General features: G+C 44.5%; 1 protein-coding gene across 3 annotated transcripts in view; it reads left to right on the plus strand.

Moving 5' to 3' along the window:
* acadvl (acyl-CoA dehydrogenase very long chain) overlaps positions 1-21148 on the plus strand; it is a 165167-nt gene that overhangs the window by 139527 nt on the left and 4492 nt on the right. For all 3 annotated transcript variants that reach the window (XM_059975317.1, XM_059975318.1, XM_059975319.1), the window contains one exon: positions 18778-18853. In XM_059975317.1, the coding sequence (XP_059831300.1) occupies positions 18778-18853 (76 nt within the window). The remainder of the gene's footprint in view (positions 1-18777; positions 18854-21148) is intronic.

Here is a 21148-nt window from a genome sequence, read left to right on the forward strand (position 1 = left end):
AGGGTGAGGATGTTTCCAGTAGTGGAGTGAGGGTGAGGAATGGGGCAGTGAGGATGAGGATGTTTCCGGTAGTGGAGTAGAGGGTGAGGATGTTTCCAGTAGTGGAGTGAGGGTGAGGAATGGGCAGTTAGGTTGAGGATGTTTCCGGTAGTGGATTGAGGGTGAGGAATGGGACAGTGAGGATGAGGAGGTTTCCGGTAGTGGAGTGAGGGTGAGGAACCGGACAGTGAGGATGAGGATGTTTCCGGTAGTGGAGTGAGGGTGAGGAATGGGACAGTGAGGGTGAGGATGTTTCCGGTAGTGGAGTGAGTGTGAGGAACGGGACAGTGAGCGTGAGGATGTTTCCAGTAGTGGAGTGAGAGTGAGGAATGGGACAGTGAGGATGAGGATGTTTCCGGTCGTGGAGTGAGGGTGAGGAACGGGACAGTTAGGATGCGGATGTTTCTGGTAGTGGAGTGAGGGTGAGGATGTTTCTGGTAGTGGAGTGAGGGTGAGGAACGGGACAGTTAGGATGCGGATGTTTCTGGTAGTGGATTGAGGGTGAGTAACGGGACAATGAGGATGAGGATGTTTCCGGTAGTGGTGTGAGGGTGAGGAATGGGACAGGGAGTGTGAGGATGTTTCCAGTATTGGAGGGAGGGTGAGGAACGGGACAGTGAGGATGAGGATGTTTCCGGTAGTGGAGTGAGGGTGAGGAATGGGACAGTGAGGATGAGGATGTTTCCGGTAGTGGAGTGAGGGTGAGGAACGGGACAGTGAGGGTGAGGATGTTTCCGGTAGTGGAGTGAGGGTGAGGAATGGGACAGGGAGGGTGAGGATGTTTCCAGTAGTGGAGTGAGGGTGAGGAACGGGACACTGAGGATGAGGATGTTTCCGATAGTGGAGTGAGGGTGAGGAACAGGACAGTGAGGATGAGGATGTTTCCGGTAGTGGAGTGAGGGTGAGGAACGGGACACTGAGGATGAGGATGTTTCCGATAGTGGAGTGAGGGTGAGGAACGGGACACTGAGGATGAGGATGTTTCCGATAGTGGAGTGAGGGTGAGGAACGGGACACTGAGGATGAGGATGTTTCCGATAGTGGAGTGAGGGTGAGGAACGGGACACTGAGGATGAGGATGTTTCCGGTAGTGGAGTAAGCGTGATGAGGATGTTTCCAACAGTGGATTGAGCGAGTGGGAACGGGACAGTGAGGATGATCTGGAATGATGTGACGGGGACTAGGAGGACTCTTCTGATGCCAAGGTGGTGGATGAGCTCATCTTGGCAGTGAGTCTTTGACTGTTACTGTGCCGGAATTGAATTGAAATGAAATTCTGGAATCCTTATCTGACTCTGGGCACAGACAGCAGAAACCTCGACTAGCCGCTGAGCAGCAGATCGACCCGCCTGGAATTGTGTAATTTGTCTACAGCATCCTTAAAAAGAAGGTGGGTAGGTATTTTGAAGTGGTTTGGAGGGAGTGACTCTGTTTCAGGAGCCCCTGAAAGCTCTGTTACGGGTTTAGAGCAGGGGTCAGCAACCTTTACCACTGAAAGAGCCACTTGGACCCGTTTCCCACAGAAAAGAAAACACTGGGAGCCGCAAAACCCGTTTGACATTTAAAATGAAATAACACTGCATACAACGTTTTGTTTTGCCTTTATGCTATGTATAAACAAACTATAATGTGTTGCATTTATGAAATTGATGAACTCCTGCAGAGAAAACGAAATTACATTTCTGCATGCAACAAAAACATTTTGACCTCCGAAAAAAAGACGTTGGGTTGAAGGTTACTTTTAAGTAAAATACTCAACGTCTATTTGAGTCCTTCTTGTATTTATGAAAAACGCCAAACTTAAATTTGCCGCCAGCAGCAAACCAAAAATAACGTCAGCCAGCTGGCAACCTGAAAAATAAAAGGACTATTTCACTGAACAATGAAAACATATGAATATACGTAAAATAATAGGCAATTAAAATATTTATCATCCTTGTTCAGATTGACTCACACCTGACAATGCAGTCGTATTCAGTAGGGATGGATCGATGCTTAGGGGAGTGACCGGGAAGGATAATGTGTTTTTTTCCTCTCTGAACTCACAGAAGCGTTTCCCAAACGATGTTTGCATTGCGATGATTGCAGAATGTAAATACTCCGAATTTATCATGTCGTGACCTTGTTTGAACTCTCTCAAATTGGGGAAGTGAGACAATGTGCCTTTCTGTAAATCTCTGGCAAGCAACGTCAACTTGCGCTCGAATGCCAAAACATCCTCCAACATGTGCAGGGCCGTACGTCCTTACCCCGTTGAAGAGCTGTGTTCAGCGTGTTCAGGTGCGCTGTCATGTCTACCATGAAGTGTAGCTTTTCCAGCCACTCTGGCTGTTCCAGCTCAGGAAAGGTGAGCCCTTTGCTGCCCAGGAAAGTTTTCACTTCTTCCAGACACGTGACAAAGCGTTTCAGCACCTCCCCTCTGGACAGCCAGCGATAAAAACACGTTGTAGCGGTGTGCTACACGCAGTCAGTAAACTGCAGTCAAAGATAGCTTTATTCGAACTAAACAGCCTTGCTTTCAAGCCTCCCTCAACCCGCCCCCCATGGGCGCGGATGCTGCAAAAGACACGTACTCACAAACCCCCGTAGGCTATCTCCCTTAGCCTGAAAGCTGGCTAATTGTGAGTCGGTTCGGATGTGTCAGGAAATGGGTCGCCACGTCTTATTTAGATTATACAAGATCACCATAATCTTCAAATTTAGATTTACATTTCAAAAACTAACAAACTAACATAAAATACATTTTAATTAAATACTGACCATGTAGCGGTGTGCTACACGCAGCGCTAAAATTACGACACGGAGTCGGTAACTGCAGTCGAAGGAAAAAACTTTATTCGAAATCTTCAGCCTCACTTTTAAGCCTCCCTCAGCCTGCCCCCCATGGCGCAGAGGCTCCAAAGCTCTGTGCTCGCAAACCCCCGTAGGCTATCTAATTGTGAGTCGGTTCGGATGTGCCAGGGAAAGGGTCGCCACAACCAATTATTTCCCAAAGCAACAGGGAGCCGCAGCACAGACGTAAAAGAGCCACATGTGGCTCCGGAGCCGCGGGTTGCCGACCCCCGGTTTAGAGGCACTGGGTAAGGAAACCAGAGCATTGGCAAGAAGATGAAGGTGACAGTAGTGAATATTACTGCCGGTGGTTGTAGCGAGTCTTACTGCAGGTTCCATCATCTTACAGTCATCAGGGAATGGAGATATCCACTGCGCTTCCTGCAGGAAACCCATTCCGTTCTGGCAGATGAATCCACCTGGCTCCTGGAAGGATGTGGGAGCATCTACCTCAGTCATCTCAGCTTCTTTTCGAGTGGGGTGTCGATATTGTTGGCCCCAACCTTCCAAATGGAGATGTTGGAAGTAAACAAGTTTGAGTCAGGCCGCAGTTGCGTCTCACTGTGGGCATGGATGGTGTACTGCTACACTTTGTTGATGTTGCTGCCCCTAAGCCCAGCCTGATGGAGGTGCATTTGTTTTGCAAGTTAGTTCTACTGTTGGGCTCCATTGACAGAGACAAGTGTTTTGTCCTCAGTTGATTTCACCTGTACCCTCGAGGTGAGAGATTGCTCTGATCCTCAGAGTACTCGAGCAAGAGTGCAGTTGTTGATGAATCTTTGGATTTGGTTGGCATCTGGGTGAACCTCCACCCTGACTCCTATGCCTTCACCAAGATGCCGAGAGGAGGAGGAGGATGTTTGCAATTCAATAGGCTGTACATTTCTGGGGTGCACATCTCCTACCATTCTTGGACCACCACAGTGTGAGCGGAGCTTCTCCTGGATGGGGCCCACATACTGGCATTCCAACAGTCGGCTGCTGGAGGTCAGTCTGTCTGTCTGGGAAGTCAGGAGGCAAAGGCAAAAGGGTTTCCACTCCCTGAGGCACCAGTGGGAAGTGGGCAATGCTCAGGTCTGGCTGTTTTGCGTGAGGGTAAGATGTGGGTATTCCAGATCAGGTGGCTCAAGGAAAAAGCTGCTTGACCAGGAGATGAAGGAAGTGCTGAGGGACCTTCAGAACAGTGTGTCTCAAGGTGTGTTTGTGAGGTACGGATCCAGCTGTTACAAGATCTACACCATGTCTCACCTTTCTTTTACTCTCTGGAGAAAGGAATGGGTGTACACAGGCAACTTGTGGAGCTTCTGGTAGAGGATGGCTCCTGTCACAGATCCAGCCAGATTCATTCATGAAGATTGATAATTTTATGCAACCTTGTTCTTGCCAGACCCTTCATGTGAGACAATGCAGAGAGTGCTGTGGGAGGACCTGCCAAAGGTCAGCCCATGAGGCTGTCCAGCGACTGGACTTTCCCCTATTGCTGGAGGAACTGACCAGTGCCCTTAACCAGCTATGAGGAGGCAGTTCCCTGGGGTTGGATAGGTTGACTGTGGAATTCCTCAGAGCCTTCTGGGATATACTGGGTGCTGACTACACCAGGGTTCTAGGCAAAACCCTACGACAGGAGAGGTGCCGCTTTCTTGGCGTAGAGCAGTCGTGGCCCTGCTAGCAAAGAAGGGGGATCTTTGTCACCTGAGCAGCTGGTATACTGTGACTCTCTCATAGCTTGGGTTCGGTGCTGTCCCAAATTATCCACCAAACCACTCCTACACGGACCCAGGCCAGTCCATTCAAGACAATGTCCACCTCATCTGGACCTGATCCATCTGTCCCATGAGGCTGGCCTATCAGTCACCTTTCTCTAGTTTAGGAGAAGGCATTTGACTGGGTGGATTGTGACTACCTTCTCAGGACTCTACATGTGCTTGGACTTGAGCCACATTTTGACACCCATATCCATCTGTTGTAATCAGCCATGGAGTCTCTGATAAAGGTTAATGATTCCTTGATGGCGTCCTTTTCCTTTGGGACAGGGTTGCAACAGGGCTGCCTGATGTCAGGTCATCAGTACTCAGTCTGAGTAGAGCCTTTCCTGTGCCTTCAGTTAACAGGCCTAGTTCTGGACGAAGGTAGTCCTTTTAGCTTAATCTGATGATTACCAACCCTGTTGACCTAAACCCTGATACTAAACTGCCAGAGAGTCTTCTCAGCCTTGTCCTCTGCCAGGGTCAACTGAGGAAAGTTCTCTGGTTTTTTACTGGATCAGTGGGAGGTGGACTCCCTGCCGGTAGAGCTAACACCGCCTCTCTCTGATGGCCTACCCAAGCTGCACTGTGGAGATGTGGCTGATGAACTGGCAGGACTTAGAGACAAAGGTCTCTGCCAGGCTGGGATGCTGGTCAGGTCTATTCCACGCAATCAACGTACCGGGTCAGGACGTTGGTCATTAACCAGTTAGTAGCCTCCTTGCTTTGGTATCGGCTGGTCACTTTAGTCCCGACCACTGTATTTATTACCAGTACCCAGAGGAAGTTGGTGGAATTCTGGGGCACCAGGAGGCATTGGGTCTCTGCTACGGCCCTGAGCATTCCGATCGCTGAGGGACATTAGTCACTGGTGTACGTACGTACCCAGCTGATGGCTCTCCACCTCAGGACCCTGCGGTGATACGTGTACACTGAGCACCCTCCGAGGTGCCACGCTCTGGCGCCTCTCTCTTCGCCAGGAGCACTACCTACAAGAGGGTACACAGCTCCCGGCAGTGAAGGTCAGCTGCCAGGCTTTTACCAGAAGTTATAGCAGGTCTGGGGAAGGGTCACAGGAGAGGTCAGTTCCCATCATATCACAGTGGGTGCAGGAATGGCTCAGGTGTGTGGATTGACTCCAGCCGCACCAGTCCTTGCTCAGCCAAGCCCCGAGATCTCCTTCGGGAGCCAGTCCAACACAGCATGAGCTACCTCGTAGAGATGCCTACTATATCATTCTGCTCTTGCACACTTTTCATTTCAATACTCTCACCTGTCATCCAAACACACCGTGGTAGTCTGTCTTATCAGGCAGTGAGGGTGTTGCACAGGGCAGAACCATGCAATAGATTCCTGACCAGGTTCACTGACACCCCATCCACCTGTCCTTTCTGTGGACAGGAGGAGTCAGTGTACCGTGTCTACGTGGAGTGTGAGAGATTACCGACCTGCTTCGCAAGTTCTGGCTGCATTTCAGCCTGTGCTACTGGTTTATGGGCACCCAGTACGGTGTAGGTCACTCTGTGATATCCTAATGGGTTTGCTGCTGGGCCTAGCCAAGATAGCCATTCATGGGTCCAGGCAGCAGGCTGTTGAGCCCTTTTCTGGGCTGCATTAGTACCAGGGTGTCCCTGAAGAGGGAGAATGAGACTGTTCAGTGGGGGGTGATAAGGGCCCCTTCCCCAGGGAATTGAGTGCATTATAGATGTTGATAACTGTATTTTAATTTGAATTCAGTAACTGAATTGTAACCCCTAACCTTTTATGTTAATTAAGTTTTGTACATTTGTTTAAAAAAAGGGGCAGTGCTGAACACCATGGCAGACTCTTTTACCCTTGGTAGTGAGAGGACCCCAGTAGAGGTCTCAAAGCAGGGTCCTTCCCCTGTACATTGGGGACCTTTGTGGAAGGTGCAGTGAGCTACAGATTGTTGAGTCTGCGGCCAGGAGGAATCAGTGTACCTGTAAGTTTTTGCAAGTAAAAGGAAGTGAGATGTTTTATGTGTAATGAAACCCTTAACACATTTTATTAAATTCAAAACCTGAACACAAAAGTGTGCTTAAAAACCCTTTACGTAATTACATCACATCAGACCAGCCTCTTAAAGTGAAACAACTCGGTGTTGGTGCCTGTGAGTTATGTACATTTCCACCAATTAGGTTACCCTGCACAGGCCCCCTCAGAATTCATAAAAACCTGCATTGTCAGCCTGTCCAAAGCTCGGACAAGCTGCCCAGCTCGGGTCCTATGTTCCAAGGGCAGAGGAACAGCAGATGCCTCTGGCATGGTAATGTCGTGATGGCAGGGGCATGGTAGAGGAATCCTCCAAATCTTGGTGGGCCGGGATAAGGCAAACGCAGGATGGACCATCCTAAGCAGGCCTTCGGGGATGTTGGTATGTATCATTGCAGGCAAAAGCAAGCAATGTGGAATATAAGTCAACAGAAACCCAAGATACTGTATGCATTGATGGAAAGTAGAAGTAGGTGAAAAGGAATTGAATTTACTGAGGAAGGTGGAAATCTGGCACTCGTAACAACTATATGTATATCTGCCCTGCTGCAGATGACTGTAGGTCCTCTTTTGGAGCAGTTCTGACGATCATGCCAATGCTGATCAGTCAAGAAAGCCCTCAGAGTAGCTTTTAAGGTGCGTTGAAACTGTTTGCATAGGCCCTTGAACTGTAGGTGATACGCTGTGGTGTGATTTATCCTAATGCCGAGATTCTGGGCCATCGCAGCCCAGAGGTTTGATATGAATTGGGGACCGTGGTCGAAGGAAGTATCATATGGGGTGCTAAACCAATGAATGCCTGGGCCATGTCTGCGGCTGTCGTCAATGCGAGGGGAACGACCTCCCAGCATGGTAAGGAGGTACATGAAACCACAGGAGGGCAAGAGGACCAGCAAGGTCCACATTGACATGGTCAAACTGTTGTTCAGGGACCTAAAAATGAGATGGTTAATTTTCACCTACTGGTACTCCAATCAGGCTACAATCCAATCACACATGTCCTTTCTGAGGCCGTGCCACACAAACTATAGTGTGACCAGTTTCCAGGAGGCCTTCCAGCCGAGATGAGAGAGGCCATGTATGGAGTCAAAAATAGTCCGTCTCCAGTTTGTGGGCATGGTTGGGTGAGAGCGAGGGTGACTGGTTGAGACATTGGACAGGAGAGAAACCCCAGCTTCCCCGAACTTGATGTCAGCGCTCTGCAAGCCCGAAGCTGCTATTCGGTAAGCCTGGACCTCTGATTCAGAAACTTGGTCAGATGCCATGCTGGCATAGTCATAGTGTACAGCCTCAACTTCTAACTTTGTGAGATAATCAGCCATAACATTATTTTCCCCTTGATATGTTGAACTTCAATTGTGAACTCAAATATGTAAGCCAGGTGGCATTGCTGCCATGCAGACCAAGAGTCTGATGTTTTGGCCGTCACATGCATGAGGGGTTTGTGGTCAGCAAACACTGTGAAATGGCGACCCTCTAGAAGAAAACGAAAATGGCAGACAGCCATAGAGACTGAGAAGATCAAGGTCAAATGTGCTGTACTTCCTTTCGGGGGACAGAGCTGCTGATTGAAGAAGGGGAGTGGCTGCCACACGCCCCTATCCAGCTGTTCATAACAGCACCCACAGCATAGTCTGAGGCGTCAGTAGTAACGGCTGTAGATGCACTGGGGAGCAGGTTCACCTGTAGGGATTAGTTAATTTGGTATTATTCAAGTGCCCTGGTCATGTTCACTGACCAGTTAAGCACGTGATTAGGGATATTGCCTTTAATACAGGGGGAGCACAAGTTCAGCAGCTCACAGTGACAGAAATTCACCATGCCTATACATCACCTGAAGTGTCATCCCAGATTGTCTGGGATGCCATGAAAGCATATTTGAGGGGTCAGATAATCTCCTATACAGCAAATCTTAATAGAAAGTCCTGTGCAGATCGATTAGACCTCACTAATCAGATTAAAGAATTGGATCAACTGAATACTCAAACTAAGAATCCTGAACTATACAAGAAGCGTGTAGAACTTCAAACTAAATTTAATCTTCTGGCTACTCAACCTGTCGAACGCCAACTTCTTGAAAGCAAGAGTGGCTTTTACATTCATGGTGACAAATCTGGTAAATTTCTAGCTAATCAGCTGAGGCGTTCCAAAGCCAAACAACATATTACAAAGATCCGGAAGGAGAATGGAGACTTTACATCAGATCACTTAGAAATTAATGACGCATTTAAAAATTTCTATTCTCAACTTTATTCCTCTGAATCTTTGAATGACAGTATCTCTGTTGATCATTTTTTAAATAATCTGAATATTCCTTTGCTTTCATCTGATTTTAAAGCCAAACAATGCGCCTATATCATCAGAAGAAATATCTTTTGCAATTTCTGCATTGTCCTCAGGGAAATCTCCTGGACCTGATGGGTTCCCCGTAGAATTTTATAAATCATTCTCTTCACTTCTTTCTCCTCAGTTACTCTCAGTATTATCTGACTCGTTTAATTATGGCAAATTGCCACCCTCTTTTAATGAGGCATCTATTATTCTTTTATTAAAAAAGGGTAAAGACCCAACAGAGTGTTCCTCGTATAGGCCGATTTCTTTGCTTAATGTTGATGTTAAAATCTTGGCTAAAGTTTTGGCTTATAGATTAGAAACTATTATTCCCTCTATTATTTCTGATGACCAGACTGGTTTTATTAAAAACTGTCTTCTTTTTTTTAACATTCAGCATTTATTTAACATTTTATATTCACCTCCAACTGGGATTCCTGAATGTGTTATTTCCCTCGATGCGGAGAAAGCATTTGATCGTATAGAGTGGAATAACCTTTTTGCAGTTTTAGAAAAATTTGACTTCGGTCAAAGTTTTATCTCTTGGATCAAATTGCTGTGTTTGTGCCCTACTGCCTTTGTTTTAACTAATTTTCAGAAATCCCAGTTATTTAACCTCAAACGTGGCACCCGTCAGGGATGCCCTTTAAGTCCCTTTCTCTTTGATTTGGCTATAGAACCTTTGGCGATAGCATTTCGAAATTGTCCTGAATTGACCGGGATTTGGAGAGGGGGTGTCGAGCATAAAGTTTCTCTTTACGCTGATGACTTATTACTTTTTCTTTCAAATCCGTCTACATCCTTACCTCCAATGTTTTCACTTCTTGACCAGTTTAGCCAGTTCTCTGGCTATAAACTTAATTTAAATAAGAGCAAACTTTGCCCAATTAATAAAGAAGCACAAGAATTAACATTTCGTGATCTCCCTTTTAAAGTAGTTCATAATCAATTTACCTATCTTGGGATTACAGTCACAAGGAAGTTTAAAGATCTCTTTTGTGAAAATTTTGCCAATCTTTCATATACTATAAAAGAGTCTGTTACAATGGTCACCTCTATCTATGTCTTTGGTAGGTCGCATTAATGTTGTTAAAATGTATGTTCTTCCTAAACTTTTATATTTATTTCAATCAATCCCAATTTTTATTCCTAAATCTTTTTTTGATTCCTTAGACTCTATTATTTTGTCATATCTGTGGAAGAATAAGTGCTCTGGAATTAATAAAGTCTATCTCCAAAAACCTAAAAAAGAGGGTGGCATGGCTTTACCTAACTTTCATTTATATTATTGGGTAGCTAATATACATTGTGCTACCTTTTGGTCTTTTTTCCATGGCCAACCCAAGTGCCCTAATTGGGTGGCAATGGAGTTGAGCTCCACTAAAGAATTTTATCTATCTCTGCACTTCTTGGCTCTGTACTCCCTAGTAGTTTGTCTAGATTAATAGTTAGTCCTCTTGTTAGACACACTTTGCGTATATGGGCTCAGTTTAGGAAATTTTGTGGTTTCCATGATTTTTCCGTTTCTAGCCCTATTTTACATAATCACCTTTTTTTACCTACTACGTATGACTCAGCATTCCATGATTGGTATAGGAAGGGCATTAGACATTTTGAAGATCTTCTTATTGATAATTGCTTCGCTTCTTTTCAACAGCTCTCTGCTGTTCAATCTGCCCAGTGCTTATTTTTTTAGATATCTCCAAATTAGACACTTTATTGTTCCTTTAATTCCTAACTTCCCTGAAATGCCTGAGAAAAATGTTATGGACTTATTTCTTTCCATTAATCCACTAGGTAAAGGTTTAATATCATTTATTCGAGATAAATTAGCAGCCTTACGACGTGCCTCTGTGGATAAAATTAAAATGGCATGGGAGCAGGATTTAAATACCTCCTTATCTGATGAGACTTGGGACTCGATTCTCAAATCGGTTAATTCAACCTGTCATTGTGCTCGCCATTGCCTTTTACAGTTTAAGATTGTTCATAGAGCCCATATGTCTAAATCTAAATTATCTCGATTTTACCCTAACATTAGTCCGCTTTGTGATAAATGCAAAAGGGGCGAGGCCTCTCTCATTCATATGTACTGCTTTTGTCCTAGCTTGGAGAAATTTTGGAAAGATGTCTTCATAACGTTATCGTATATTCTGAATCACCGCCTAGAACCAAACCCTTTAATTGCTTTGTTCGGTTTCTGGGGTGAGACAGATTTACGTCTGAGTTCGACTAAGTGTCGAATATTATCTTTTGCCTGTCTCCTGGCTAGACGTTTAATCCTCCTTAGATGGAGAGATGTTGCCCTGCCCACGCATGCTCAATGGCTTAATGATATTATGGCCTGCTTAGACCTTGAAAAAATTCATTATTCAGTTCTTAATTCGGATTTAAAGTTCCATAAGGTCTGAGGACCTTTTATTGAGTACTTTCATAACCTTCCTCTTAACTAAGGTTTTTTTTTCGGTCCCTTGCTTTCAGCTCCTTTTTCTTTTGGTAGTAGGCATTAATAACTTCTGCTGCTAAGTGTATTTACAGCTTTGGGGGTTTGATTGTCCTGATTTATATTCTCTATATTGTGTTGTTGGTCTGGAGTTTTTTCTGTGTTGCGGGGCTTGGGGAGGATACTAATTTTACTTGTCTTCAATTTGGGTGCTTTTTCAGTTATCTTTCTTTTGTATCATATTGTTATTGTATGTTTATTTTTGCACTGTATCAATGTTCTTCATTTTGATCTGGGGTTTTTTATTTGTAGTTATGCAGAAAATGTATTAAAAAATTAATTTAAAAAAAATTCACCATGCCTAAAAACTCTAAAAAACTAGTTTTTTAGTAGTGCAGGGCAGTGGGAAATCCATAAGAGTGGCTACTTTTGAAGGGAGGGGTTTTGCACCTTCTGCGGACGTGTGATGGCCGAGAAAGTCAATGGTTAACAACCCAAATTCACGTTTAGCAGGGTTAATAATCTACCCATGTTGGCTTAAGCGCTCGAAAATTGCGAGAAGAAATGTGTGTTCAGATTTGGATGCACTGGTGACAAGTATGTCATCCAGGTAAACGAAAAGAAAATATTAGTCTTTTAATACGGAGTCATCAGTTATTGGAAAGTCTGTGCTGCATTTTCAGCCCAAATGGCACACACAGAAACTCAGAGGCCAACGGGGTAATCACAGCTATCCTGGGAATGTCCTCCAAGTACACAGGGACCTAATGGTAGCCCCTAACAAGATCAACTTTGGAAAAAATTGACTTTCTGGCTAAATATACTGAAAAGTCTTGGATGTGTGGGATGGGGTAACAATTCGGGTGGTGGCCTCATTAAAGCATCAGTAATCCCCACATGGGTGGCAACCAACACCAGACTTGGGGACCCGATGAAGGGTTGAAGTCCAGGGGCTATTCGAACAGCATAAAATGCTGAGTCTTTCCCCGTTGGCAAGCTCAGCCTTCACGGTTGCCAGCTTTTCTGGGTCCAGTCTACACACGCAGGCATAGGCTGGTGGGCCAGTTGTGGGAATGTGGTGCTCGACCCCATGTTTTGTGACTGTTGTGGAGAATGTGGACTTGGTGAAGCTTGGGAATTCACCCAGCAGTCAAGTAAATTCACATATGGTGGTGTATGCGCTTGACAAGAGTCATTGTGGGGAACTTACTGGGGGAGCAGGGTAACGAGCCAAAGTCCTTGACATCCACAAGCCAGCAGTTCTTAAGAACCACTAAATGTCCTCAAGCACAAGGAAATCTGCACCGAGCAGATGTCTAGCCACTTTTGCCACGAAGAAGTTCCATGTGTAACATCACCCACTGAAACACAACGTCACCCGTCGTGTCCCACAGGTCTGGATCCTGCTGCCATTGACGATCTCCAGCAAGGTTTCTCACTCTTTGCCTTCTCATCAACAGTTGATGCTGGCAGCACACTCACTTGAGCACCCATGTCACACAGGAAGCATTGCCCTGAAAGGATGTCCGTAATGAACAGTAGGAGGCCCTGGCAACTGGAAACCATGGTGTTTACAGACCTCAGATGTCCCAATGCACTGGTACAGTCCAAGCTGCAATGTGGTCGGCACTTCCTAGCATTCATACCATAGTGAGCGCAGTAAAATCACAGGTCCAGCACCGTCTGTTTCACAGCCACGGGTGTCCTTATGTTGCTGACCAGAAAAGAGGAGGAATGATGCACTACTGCCCAGCTGAGTCATTTTATCAAGCTCCCTGAAGTCCATCAGTGCATCAGCGAGGGCTGTGCAAACTGGATCAGGCTTTTGCTGCATGAAGAGTTCTTTAACAATAAAACAAGGATGGTGATTTCCCAGGAGAAACAGCATTGGTCCATTAGTTCCAAAGGCTGAGGCCGGGCAAGGAGAGCAACTGTTTGGCACACTCAGACTTCAATAGTCCAAAAGTCTGTAAAAGGAGAGTTTTCAACATTCGGTATTTATTTTGTTCAGGTGGGTGTTCTAGTGGGCTCACCATCCTCACAGCCGTGGCATTACTGAGCAACGCCACCACATAGAAATATTTAGTGTTGTCAGCAGAGATTTCTCAAAGCGCAAATTGAGCCTCCACTTATATGAACCAAGCAACGGTATTTTGCTCCCCAGACTCCAGCAGTTTCAAAGTAACTGCTTTGGCTGACATGTTCAATGACTCTGGAACCACCCAGGAGCATCAGGGTCACCAACATAGATGTTTTCACAAATAAAATGAAATGAGGTGTTTTATGAAGCCCTGATTATTGCCTTGTGTTTTGCTGATGAAAACAAAAGGGTGCTGTCTGTTGAACGGCTGATCTATCAGTTGAGTTGTTAAATCCAGCACCACTCTTGCGTGGCAGTGACCACACTGTGAAAGAACGGAGGGAAGTTTCCCCAGTAGCTCCTGCTGATGTTTGTCTCTAGTCCAGAATAATTCAACACATTGCTTCTTGGGAGGGGAATCCTGAAGGTGCTGTTGAGAAACAAGTTGTCCCCTCAGAAAGTAAGACCATACCCCTATCGTACCAGATATACCCCTGTCCTTTCCTTTCTTTTCCATTACCCTCCCCCGCACAGAGCTGTTGGCAGCACCTCTTCCTCCCACACTCACCATCTCACACTGCGGTGTGCAGTCTGCTGAGTGGAATTTTTTTTTGAAGACTGCAGTTCAGATCTGTGTCTGAACCACTCAGCACCTTTCAAACCATTTCCTTGACTTGTTGTTTCCATAAAGCTATTTGTGCTCGGGCGTGGGGGTTTTTTGCCACTTGTGTCTGGTCCCTATCAGGCCATCTCACATATAGACAAGGTTTAATGTTCCGATCCTCCAGGAGGATCTTTCTGTGTAGAGACCAGGGACCTGGGCTGCTCTCTCAGAGCAGTTTTGTGGGGGTGGAGGCATTAAGAATCTGGGAGGGTGCAATGGAGTGAAAGAGGGGCTGTTTCCGGGGTAGTAGGGTGGGTGCCTAGAGGGGACGGAGTGAAGGGGGTCAGCAGAACCAGAAAGGAAGGGAAGGTTCTCCACAATGAGTTGTTGTGGACAGGAACTCGCTACCTGGAAGGGTAGTGGGAGCAGATTCAACAAGAAACTCTCTAAGGGAAACATGAGCAACACACACAAAAAGCTGGGGGAACTCAGACCCCCTTTCTGTCTAGTGATGATGGGTCTCGGCCAGGGAGAAATTGAGAATTTTTTTTTAATCTCTACTTTTTTAAACTTTATTTGTTACACGGACATTGAAACTTACAGTGAAATGTGTCATCTATCTAAAAGATTCCTGCATAAAATTAAAGCTGGAGTATAGTGGCACAGATTGAGAATTGGTATACAGAATTAATGTACCATTGGACTAAATGGGACTTTCTGACGGACTTTTAGTTGATTACTGGGAGAATCAGTACTTGTCCCCAGCTATTTATGATATAAGTAAATCTTCTATAGTAACAGACTATAATACAGGTTGAATCTCTGGGTTGATTCAGATTTATTTCACACAAACATTGAAACGTACAGTGAAACACTCTGGCACCAACGTAGCATGCCCACAATGTTCGGCAGAGCAACCCAGAACCACAGAACACACCAGACAACAGCAACAAATCCCATTCCTGCCTCCCAACCACCCATGCACATACACAGTCCTCTAACTCCTAGGGCAATGCAGGTGATCTGTAGTTCAGATCTATCTTAACTAATTAATTCTAATTTAGATCCAAAATCAGTAAAGATCTGTTTTAACCCATGCAACAGTGTTTCCGACTAACCGGTTTTTCTGAAACCTTACACAGCCCAGGGAGTGTTGGTGCTTCAAACAACAATTCTCCTACTGACAGGAAGATCAGTTGTAGGGTGGAGGGGGTGCGGTGGCAAATTTGTGTGATCTAGGCTTTCTGTAATCTGCCACCAGTATTGTCCCAGTGATGCTGAATGGGATAGTTACCAACAGTACAAAATTTCTACAGATGTACCGTGGAGAGCATTCTTTTCTTTTTCAATATTTTTATTGATTTCTTACAAAAAAGAATACAGAGTACAGGAGGATGTGTATCATATATCAATTACAATATACGTGAATCGCATTTATAGTTTCATTACCCCATATTCTGTTCATAAATTTTCTGTCATCTCTTCTCGGATCTTCAATTTCTTTATTTTTAAGTAAACTAACTAATAGTTTTGTAGTTAAACATACTTTGAGGATTTGGGTACAATTTAGAAAATATTTTGGTTTATTGAGATTTTCTCTTTCAAGTCCCAATTTTTTCCAATTTTTTTTAAATCTTCTATGACTGATGTAATTTTTAAAGATTGGGATAGAGTGGGTATTAAAAGCTTCCAGGATTTATTTTTTGGAGAAAGTCTCTTTTCGTTTGAGCAGTTGTCAACTAAATATAGCTTACCAAAAACCCACTTTATTCAGTATTAACAAATTAGAGACTTTTTGCGGTCTCAACATTTCCTAAAAATCCTGATAAGAATTTATCAGATGTAATTTTTAATTTGAAACCTTTTCATAATGGATCAGTATCTAATATTTATGGTATGTTGTTGGGAATGAGAAACGTCCCTTTAGCCCTCCCTGCTTCCCCTCCCCCATCCCTTGATCTTTTCTCTGATTGGTTTTTCAGCTGGCACCTTCCTCCCTCCACCTTCTTTATAGGGCCTCTGCCCCCTCCTCCTTCAGTCCTGACGAAGGGTCTCGGCCCGAAACATTGACTGCTCATTTTCATGAATGCTGCCTGACTTGCTGAGTTCCTCCAGCTTGTTGTACGTGTTGACTAAAGATAAGCAGTCTCGTTTTTATTCAGATATATCTCCCTATTGTGACAAATGTAACAATGGATAGGCTTCACTAATTCATATGTTCTGGATATGCCCGAGGACGTATATACTGGAAGGAAGTATTTCAAACTTTTTCTGTGCTTTTTAAAGTAGATTTTAAATCAAACCCTTTGACCACCTTATTCAGTATAGTTGGAGGAAAAGATATTATCTTGGAGTCACCTGATTTGCACATTTTGGCTTTTATTTCTCTTGTAGCTAGGAGGGCATGTTGCTTAGGTGGAAGGATGCTGCTCCGCCTCGTCATGCCCAATGACTAAGCAATGTTATGTCATGCTTCAATTTAGAGAAGATTCATTATTCAATTTCTGAATCAAGACCAGACTTTCTAACACTGTGGGGACCTTTTTTGAATTACTTTCAAAATCTTTGATTTGTTATCAAGTACAGATATTGGCTAATGATATGTTTACTATATGATAAGGATTTTTTTTCCTTTTTCTTTCTTTACCAAATAGTTTTTCTCGGTAGTGGGTTAAGATTTTTTTGTATAATAATAAAATTATTATTTTTAAATATTACGATTCAATTTAATTTACATGAATATGGAGTATTCTAACTGGCTGCATCACCATCTAGAATGGGGGGGAGGCTGCTACTGCACGGGAGCAAAAGAAGTTACAGAAAGCTGTAAAATTAGTCAGCTCCATCATGGGTACTAGCCTCCATAGTATCAAAGACATCTTCAAGGAGCGATGTCTCAGAAATGTGACCCCCATCACCTAGGACATACCCTCTTCTCATTGCTACCATCAGGGAGGAGGTACAGGAGCCTGAAGGCACACACTCAGCGATTCAGGAACAGCTTTTCCCCTCTGCCATCAGGGAGGAGGTACAGGAGCCTGAAGGCACACACTGAGCAATTCAGATACAGCTTTTTCTCTCTAACATCCAATTTCTAAATGGACGTTGAACCCATGAACACTACCTCACTTCTTTTTAATTATTTGTTTTTGCACTACTATTTTAACACAGAATAATACAGCATAGTACAGGCCCTTCAGCCCACAACCCTTAAGGTTTAGGCAAGTCCTTGGAGAGGTCATTGAATTTATTTAAGGAGAGAGGTTCCACTCAGGTGATGGTGACCCTGTGGAGGCTGAGTCACTGGATGTATTAAGAGAGATTTTCAGAGACACAAAGCAAGTAAATTGCTTAGGGTTGAGTCAAGGTTGCTGGGTGCACTTTAAGGGCCAGAAGGGCCTGTTTTACCCTATCTCTAAATAAAATTAAAATAAAACTGACCTGTGGGTGAGAGAATAGGAACATTGTCTTGAGTTGTGATTAAATGTTAGAGCAACTCCGAATGGCCACTCCCTACTCCTGCAGTTCCAAAAGTTTCTGCTTTTGGGAGGGGTCTGGAACAATGGGCCAACATGCTGGTGTAGCAGTTAGCATAACAGTTCACAGTGCCAGTGACCCAGGTTCAATTCCCAGAACTATCTGTGAGGAGACTTTGTACATTCTCCCCGGGACCACATGGGTTTCCTCCCACTTTCCAAAAACAAACCGTTTTTTTGGTTAATTGGTGAATTAGTCACATGAATGTCATTGGGCCAGAAGGGCCTGTACTGCGCTGTGCTCGAAATAAAAAGTCAGATTCAAGTTTCATATCACGCTCATATGTACATGAAACTTGTTTTGCAGGAGCAGTATATTGAAATACATAATAATAAAAGCCGCTAATTTACAATAAGAATTGCAAAAAGAGAGGGAAAATAGGTAGTGTCGATGGATTCATTGTTTGTTCTGAAATCTCATGACTGAGGGGAAGAAGCTGTTCCCGAAACAGGAATGTGAATTCAGACTGCTGTGCCACCTCCGTGATAGTATCTATTGGGAGGAGCAGGATCCTGAAATCACAAGGGACAGAACCTTAAATCAGGCATAGCAGAAATCTCAAGCTCTGTTCAATATGTTCCTGGGGATTGGGGAGCATTTTAGAAATGGATATTGATATTTTTTTAATTTGGTATTGAACAACGTGGTGGTGAGTGCTGCAGAATTTTAAAAAGATGAAGGATAGGATATGCTTGATGGACTAAAAGGTATCCTATTCCTGCTGTGCCTGAAATAGGAGTCTGTCTTCATTCAGGAGAGTGTTTCTGTTTTGACTCTGTATCTTGTGCTTTTCTTTGCCTGAATAAAGACATGGTAGCGTAGCAGTTAGCACAACACTTCCAGCACCATCAACCTGGGTTCAATTCCCGCCACTGTGGATTTTCCCCATGACCATGTGGGTTTCCTCCAGGTGCTCCAATTTCCTCCCACATTTCAAAGACATTGGTTAGAGTTGGTGAGTTACGGGCATGTTATGTTGGCACTGAAAGTGTGGCGATACCATGGGCTCCCCCCCCCCCCCAGTACATCCTCAGACTGTTGTTTGTTAACATAAATAACGCATTTCTCTGTATTTTTTGATGTTCATGTGATGCATAAAGCTCATCTTTAAAAATGTGAACTGTCTAACTCTTGTCTGTTTGATCACTGACAGGGCTTCCCGATCCCTAAGCCAGGCACATGGGGCTGCCCAACATGAGAAGCTGCTCTGTGATACATGGTGCATTGAGGTTAGTGTTATCACTGCTGCGTGTTGGCGCATGGTCAGGTGGTTAAAGTGTTCATCTAGTAATCTGAAGGTTGCTAATTCCAGCCTTGGCTGAGGTTGCGTGTGTGTGTGTCCTTGAGCAAGGCACTTAACCACACGTTGCTCTGCGACAACACTGGTGCCAAGCTGTATGGGGCCTAATGCCCTTTCCTTGGACAACATCGGTGACGTGCCCAGGCTTGTGCCCTGAAAACTCTCCAAGGCGCAAATCCATGGTCTATCGAGACTAATGGAGGGTTACCATCCATTTCACATGACCCAGCCCCTGGCATGAATTGCACACAGGATGAAAACGTGAGTGAAAAGCTCACAGGTCAGGCAGCATCTATGGAGGGAGAGACAAAAGAACATTGAATATGTTTAAACCTTTCCTCCACCACTTGCATCATCGAGTCTGTACTGAATATTTCCAGCAAGCATCTGCTTCAGATTTGGGTTTTGAATTACTCGGTATCTATTTTTGGTTCAAGTTTGGGAGATTTAACAGTCGTTGTTTAACAAGGCTGAGTATTGCTGGTTACTTAAAAACTTGAGGCAAATGCATCACCTTTCAAGCAGGTTAGACAAAGAAGAATCAGTTGATGTGTACTTGGATTTTCAGAATGCGTTTGACAAGGTGCCACACAAGTCTGCTTAACAAGCTATGAGCCTATGGTATTACAGGAAAGATCTTAGCATGAATAAAACAGTGGCTGATTGGCAGGAGGCAAAGGGTGGGAATAATGGGAGCCTTTCCTGGTTGGCTGCCAGTGACTAGTGGTGTTCCACAGGGGTCTGTGTTGGGACTGATTCTATTTACATTATATGACAATGAATTTGATGATGGAATTGATGGCTTTGTTGCAAAGTTTGCAGACAGTATGAAGATAGAAGGGCAGGTAGTTTTGAGGAAATAGAAAGGCTACAGAAGGACTTAGATTAGAATGTTTAAAAAGTGGCAGGTGGAATACAGTGTCAGGAAGTGTATGCTCAAGCACTTTGGTAGAAGAAATGAAAGGATTGAGAATTTTCTAAACGGAGAGAAACTACAGAAGTCTGAGGAGCAAAGGGACGTGGGAGTCCTTGTGTAGAATTCCCTAGAAGTTAATTTACAGGTTGATTCTGTGGTGAGGAAGGCAGATGTAATTATTAGCATTCATTTCAAGAGGACTAGAATATAAAATCAAGGTTTATAAAGCATACATTATAAAGCACTTGTGAGATCTCATTTGGAATATTGTAAGTAGTTTTAGGCCCCCTATTTTAGAAAGGATGTGCTGAAAGTGGAGAGGGTTCGAAGGATGTCCACAAAAATGATTCCAGGGTTGAATGGCTTGTCATATGAAGAGCATTTGATGGCTCTGGGCCTATATTCACTAGAGTTCAGAAGAATGAGGGGTGACCTTATTGAAACCTATCAAATGGTGAAAGGCTTTGATAGAGTAGATGTGGAGAGAATGTTTCCTGCGGTGGGAGAGTCTAAGAGCAAATGACACAGCCTCAGAATAGAGGAGCATCCTTTAGAGCAGGGATGAGGAGGAATTCCTTTAGCCAGAGAGTGGTGAATCTGTGGATTCTTTTCCACAGGCATCTGTGGAAGCCAAGTCTTTATGTATATTTAAGGCAGAGGTTGATAAATCCTTGACTGGTCAGGGCATGACTGCAGGCTTCAGGTGCTATATGGGTGACCTCCAGAAGTAAGGGGAGTGAACAGTCAGTGCAGGGTTCCCCTGTGGCCATTCCCTCAGCAACAAGTGTACCAATATGGATACTGCTGAGGGGATGAATTGTCAGGACACACAATTGTCAGGACACAGCAGCAGCTAGGCCAGTCAAGATTCAATAGCTAGGGAGGCAGACAGGATATTCTACAGCTGTGAAAGAGACACCAAGATGGTGTGTTGCCTCCCAGGGTTAGGGGCCACGATTTCTCAGAGTGGCTGCAGAATATTCTTCAGAGGAGAATGGTGATCAGCCAGAGGTCGTGGTGCACATTGGGGCCAATGACATAGGTAGAAAGAAGAATAATGTCTTGCACAGTGAGTATAGAGAGTTAAGAAAGAGGCTGAAAAGCAGGACCTTCAAGGTTGTAAGCTGTAAATTACTCCCAGTACCACGTGCTGGTCAGGGCAGGAATAGGATGATAGTATGTGCGGCTGAGGAAGTGGTACAGGAGGCAGGGTTTCAGCTTCTTGAATCATTGGAACCTCTTCTAGAGCAGGAGTGACCTGTACAAGAGGGACGTGTTGTACCTGGAAATGAGGGAAACCAATATCCT

This window comes from Hypanus sabinus, chromosome 7 (genome assembly GCF_030144855.1).
Source record: "Hypanus sabinus isolate sHypSab1 chromosome 7, sHypSab1.hap1, whole genome shotgun sequence".
Lineage (NCBI taxonomy): Eukaryota > Metazoa > Chordata > Chondrichthyes > Myliobatiformes > Dasyatidae > Hypanus > Hypanus sabinus.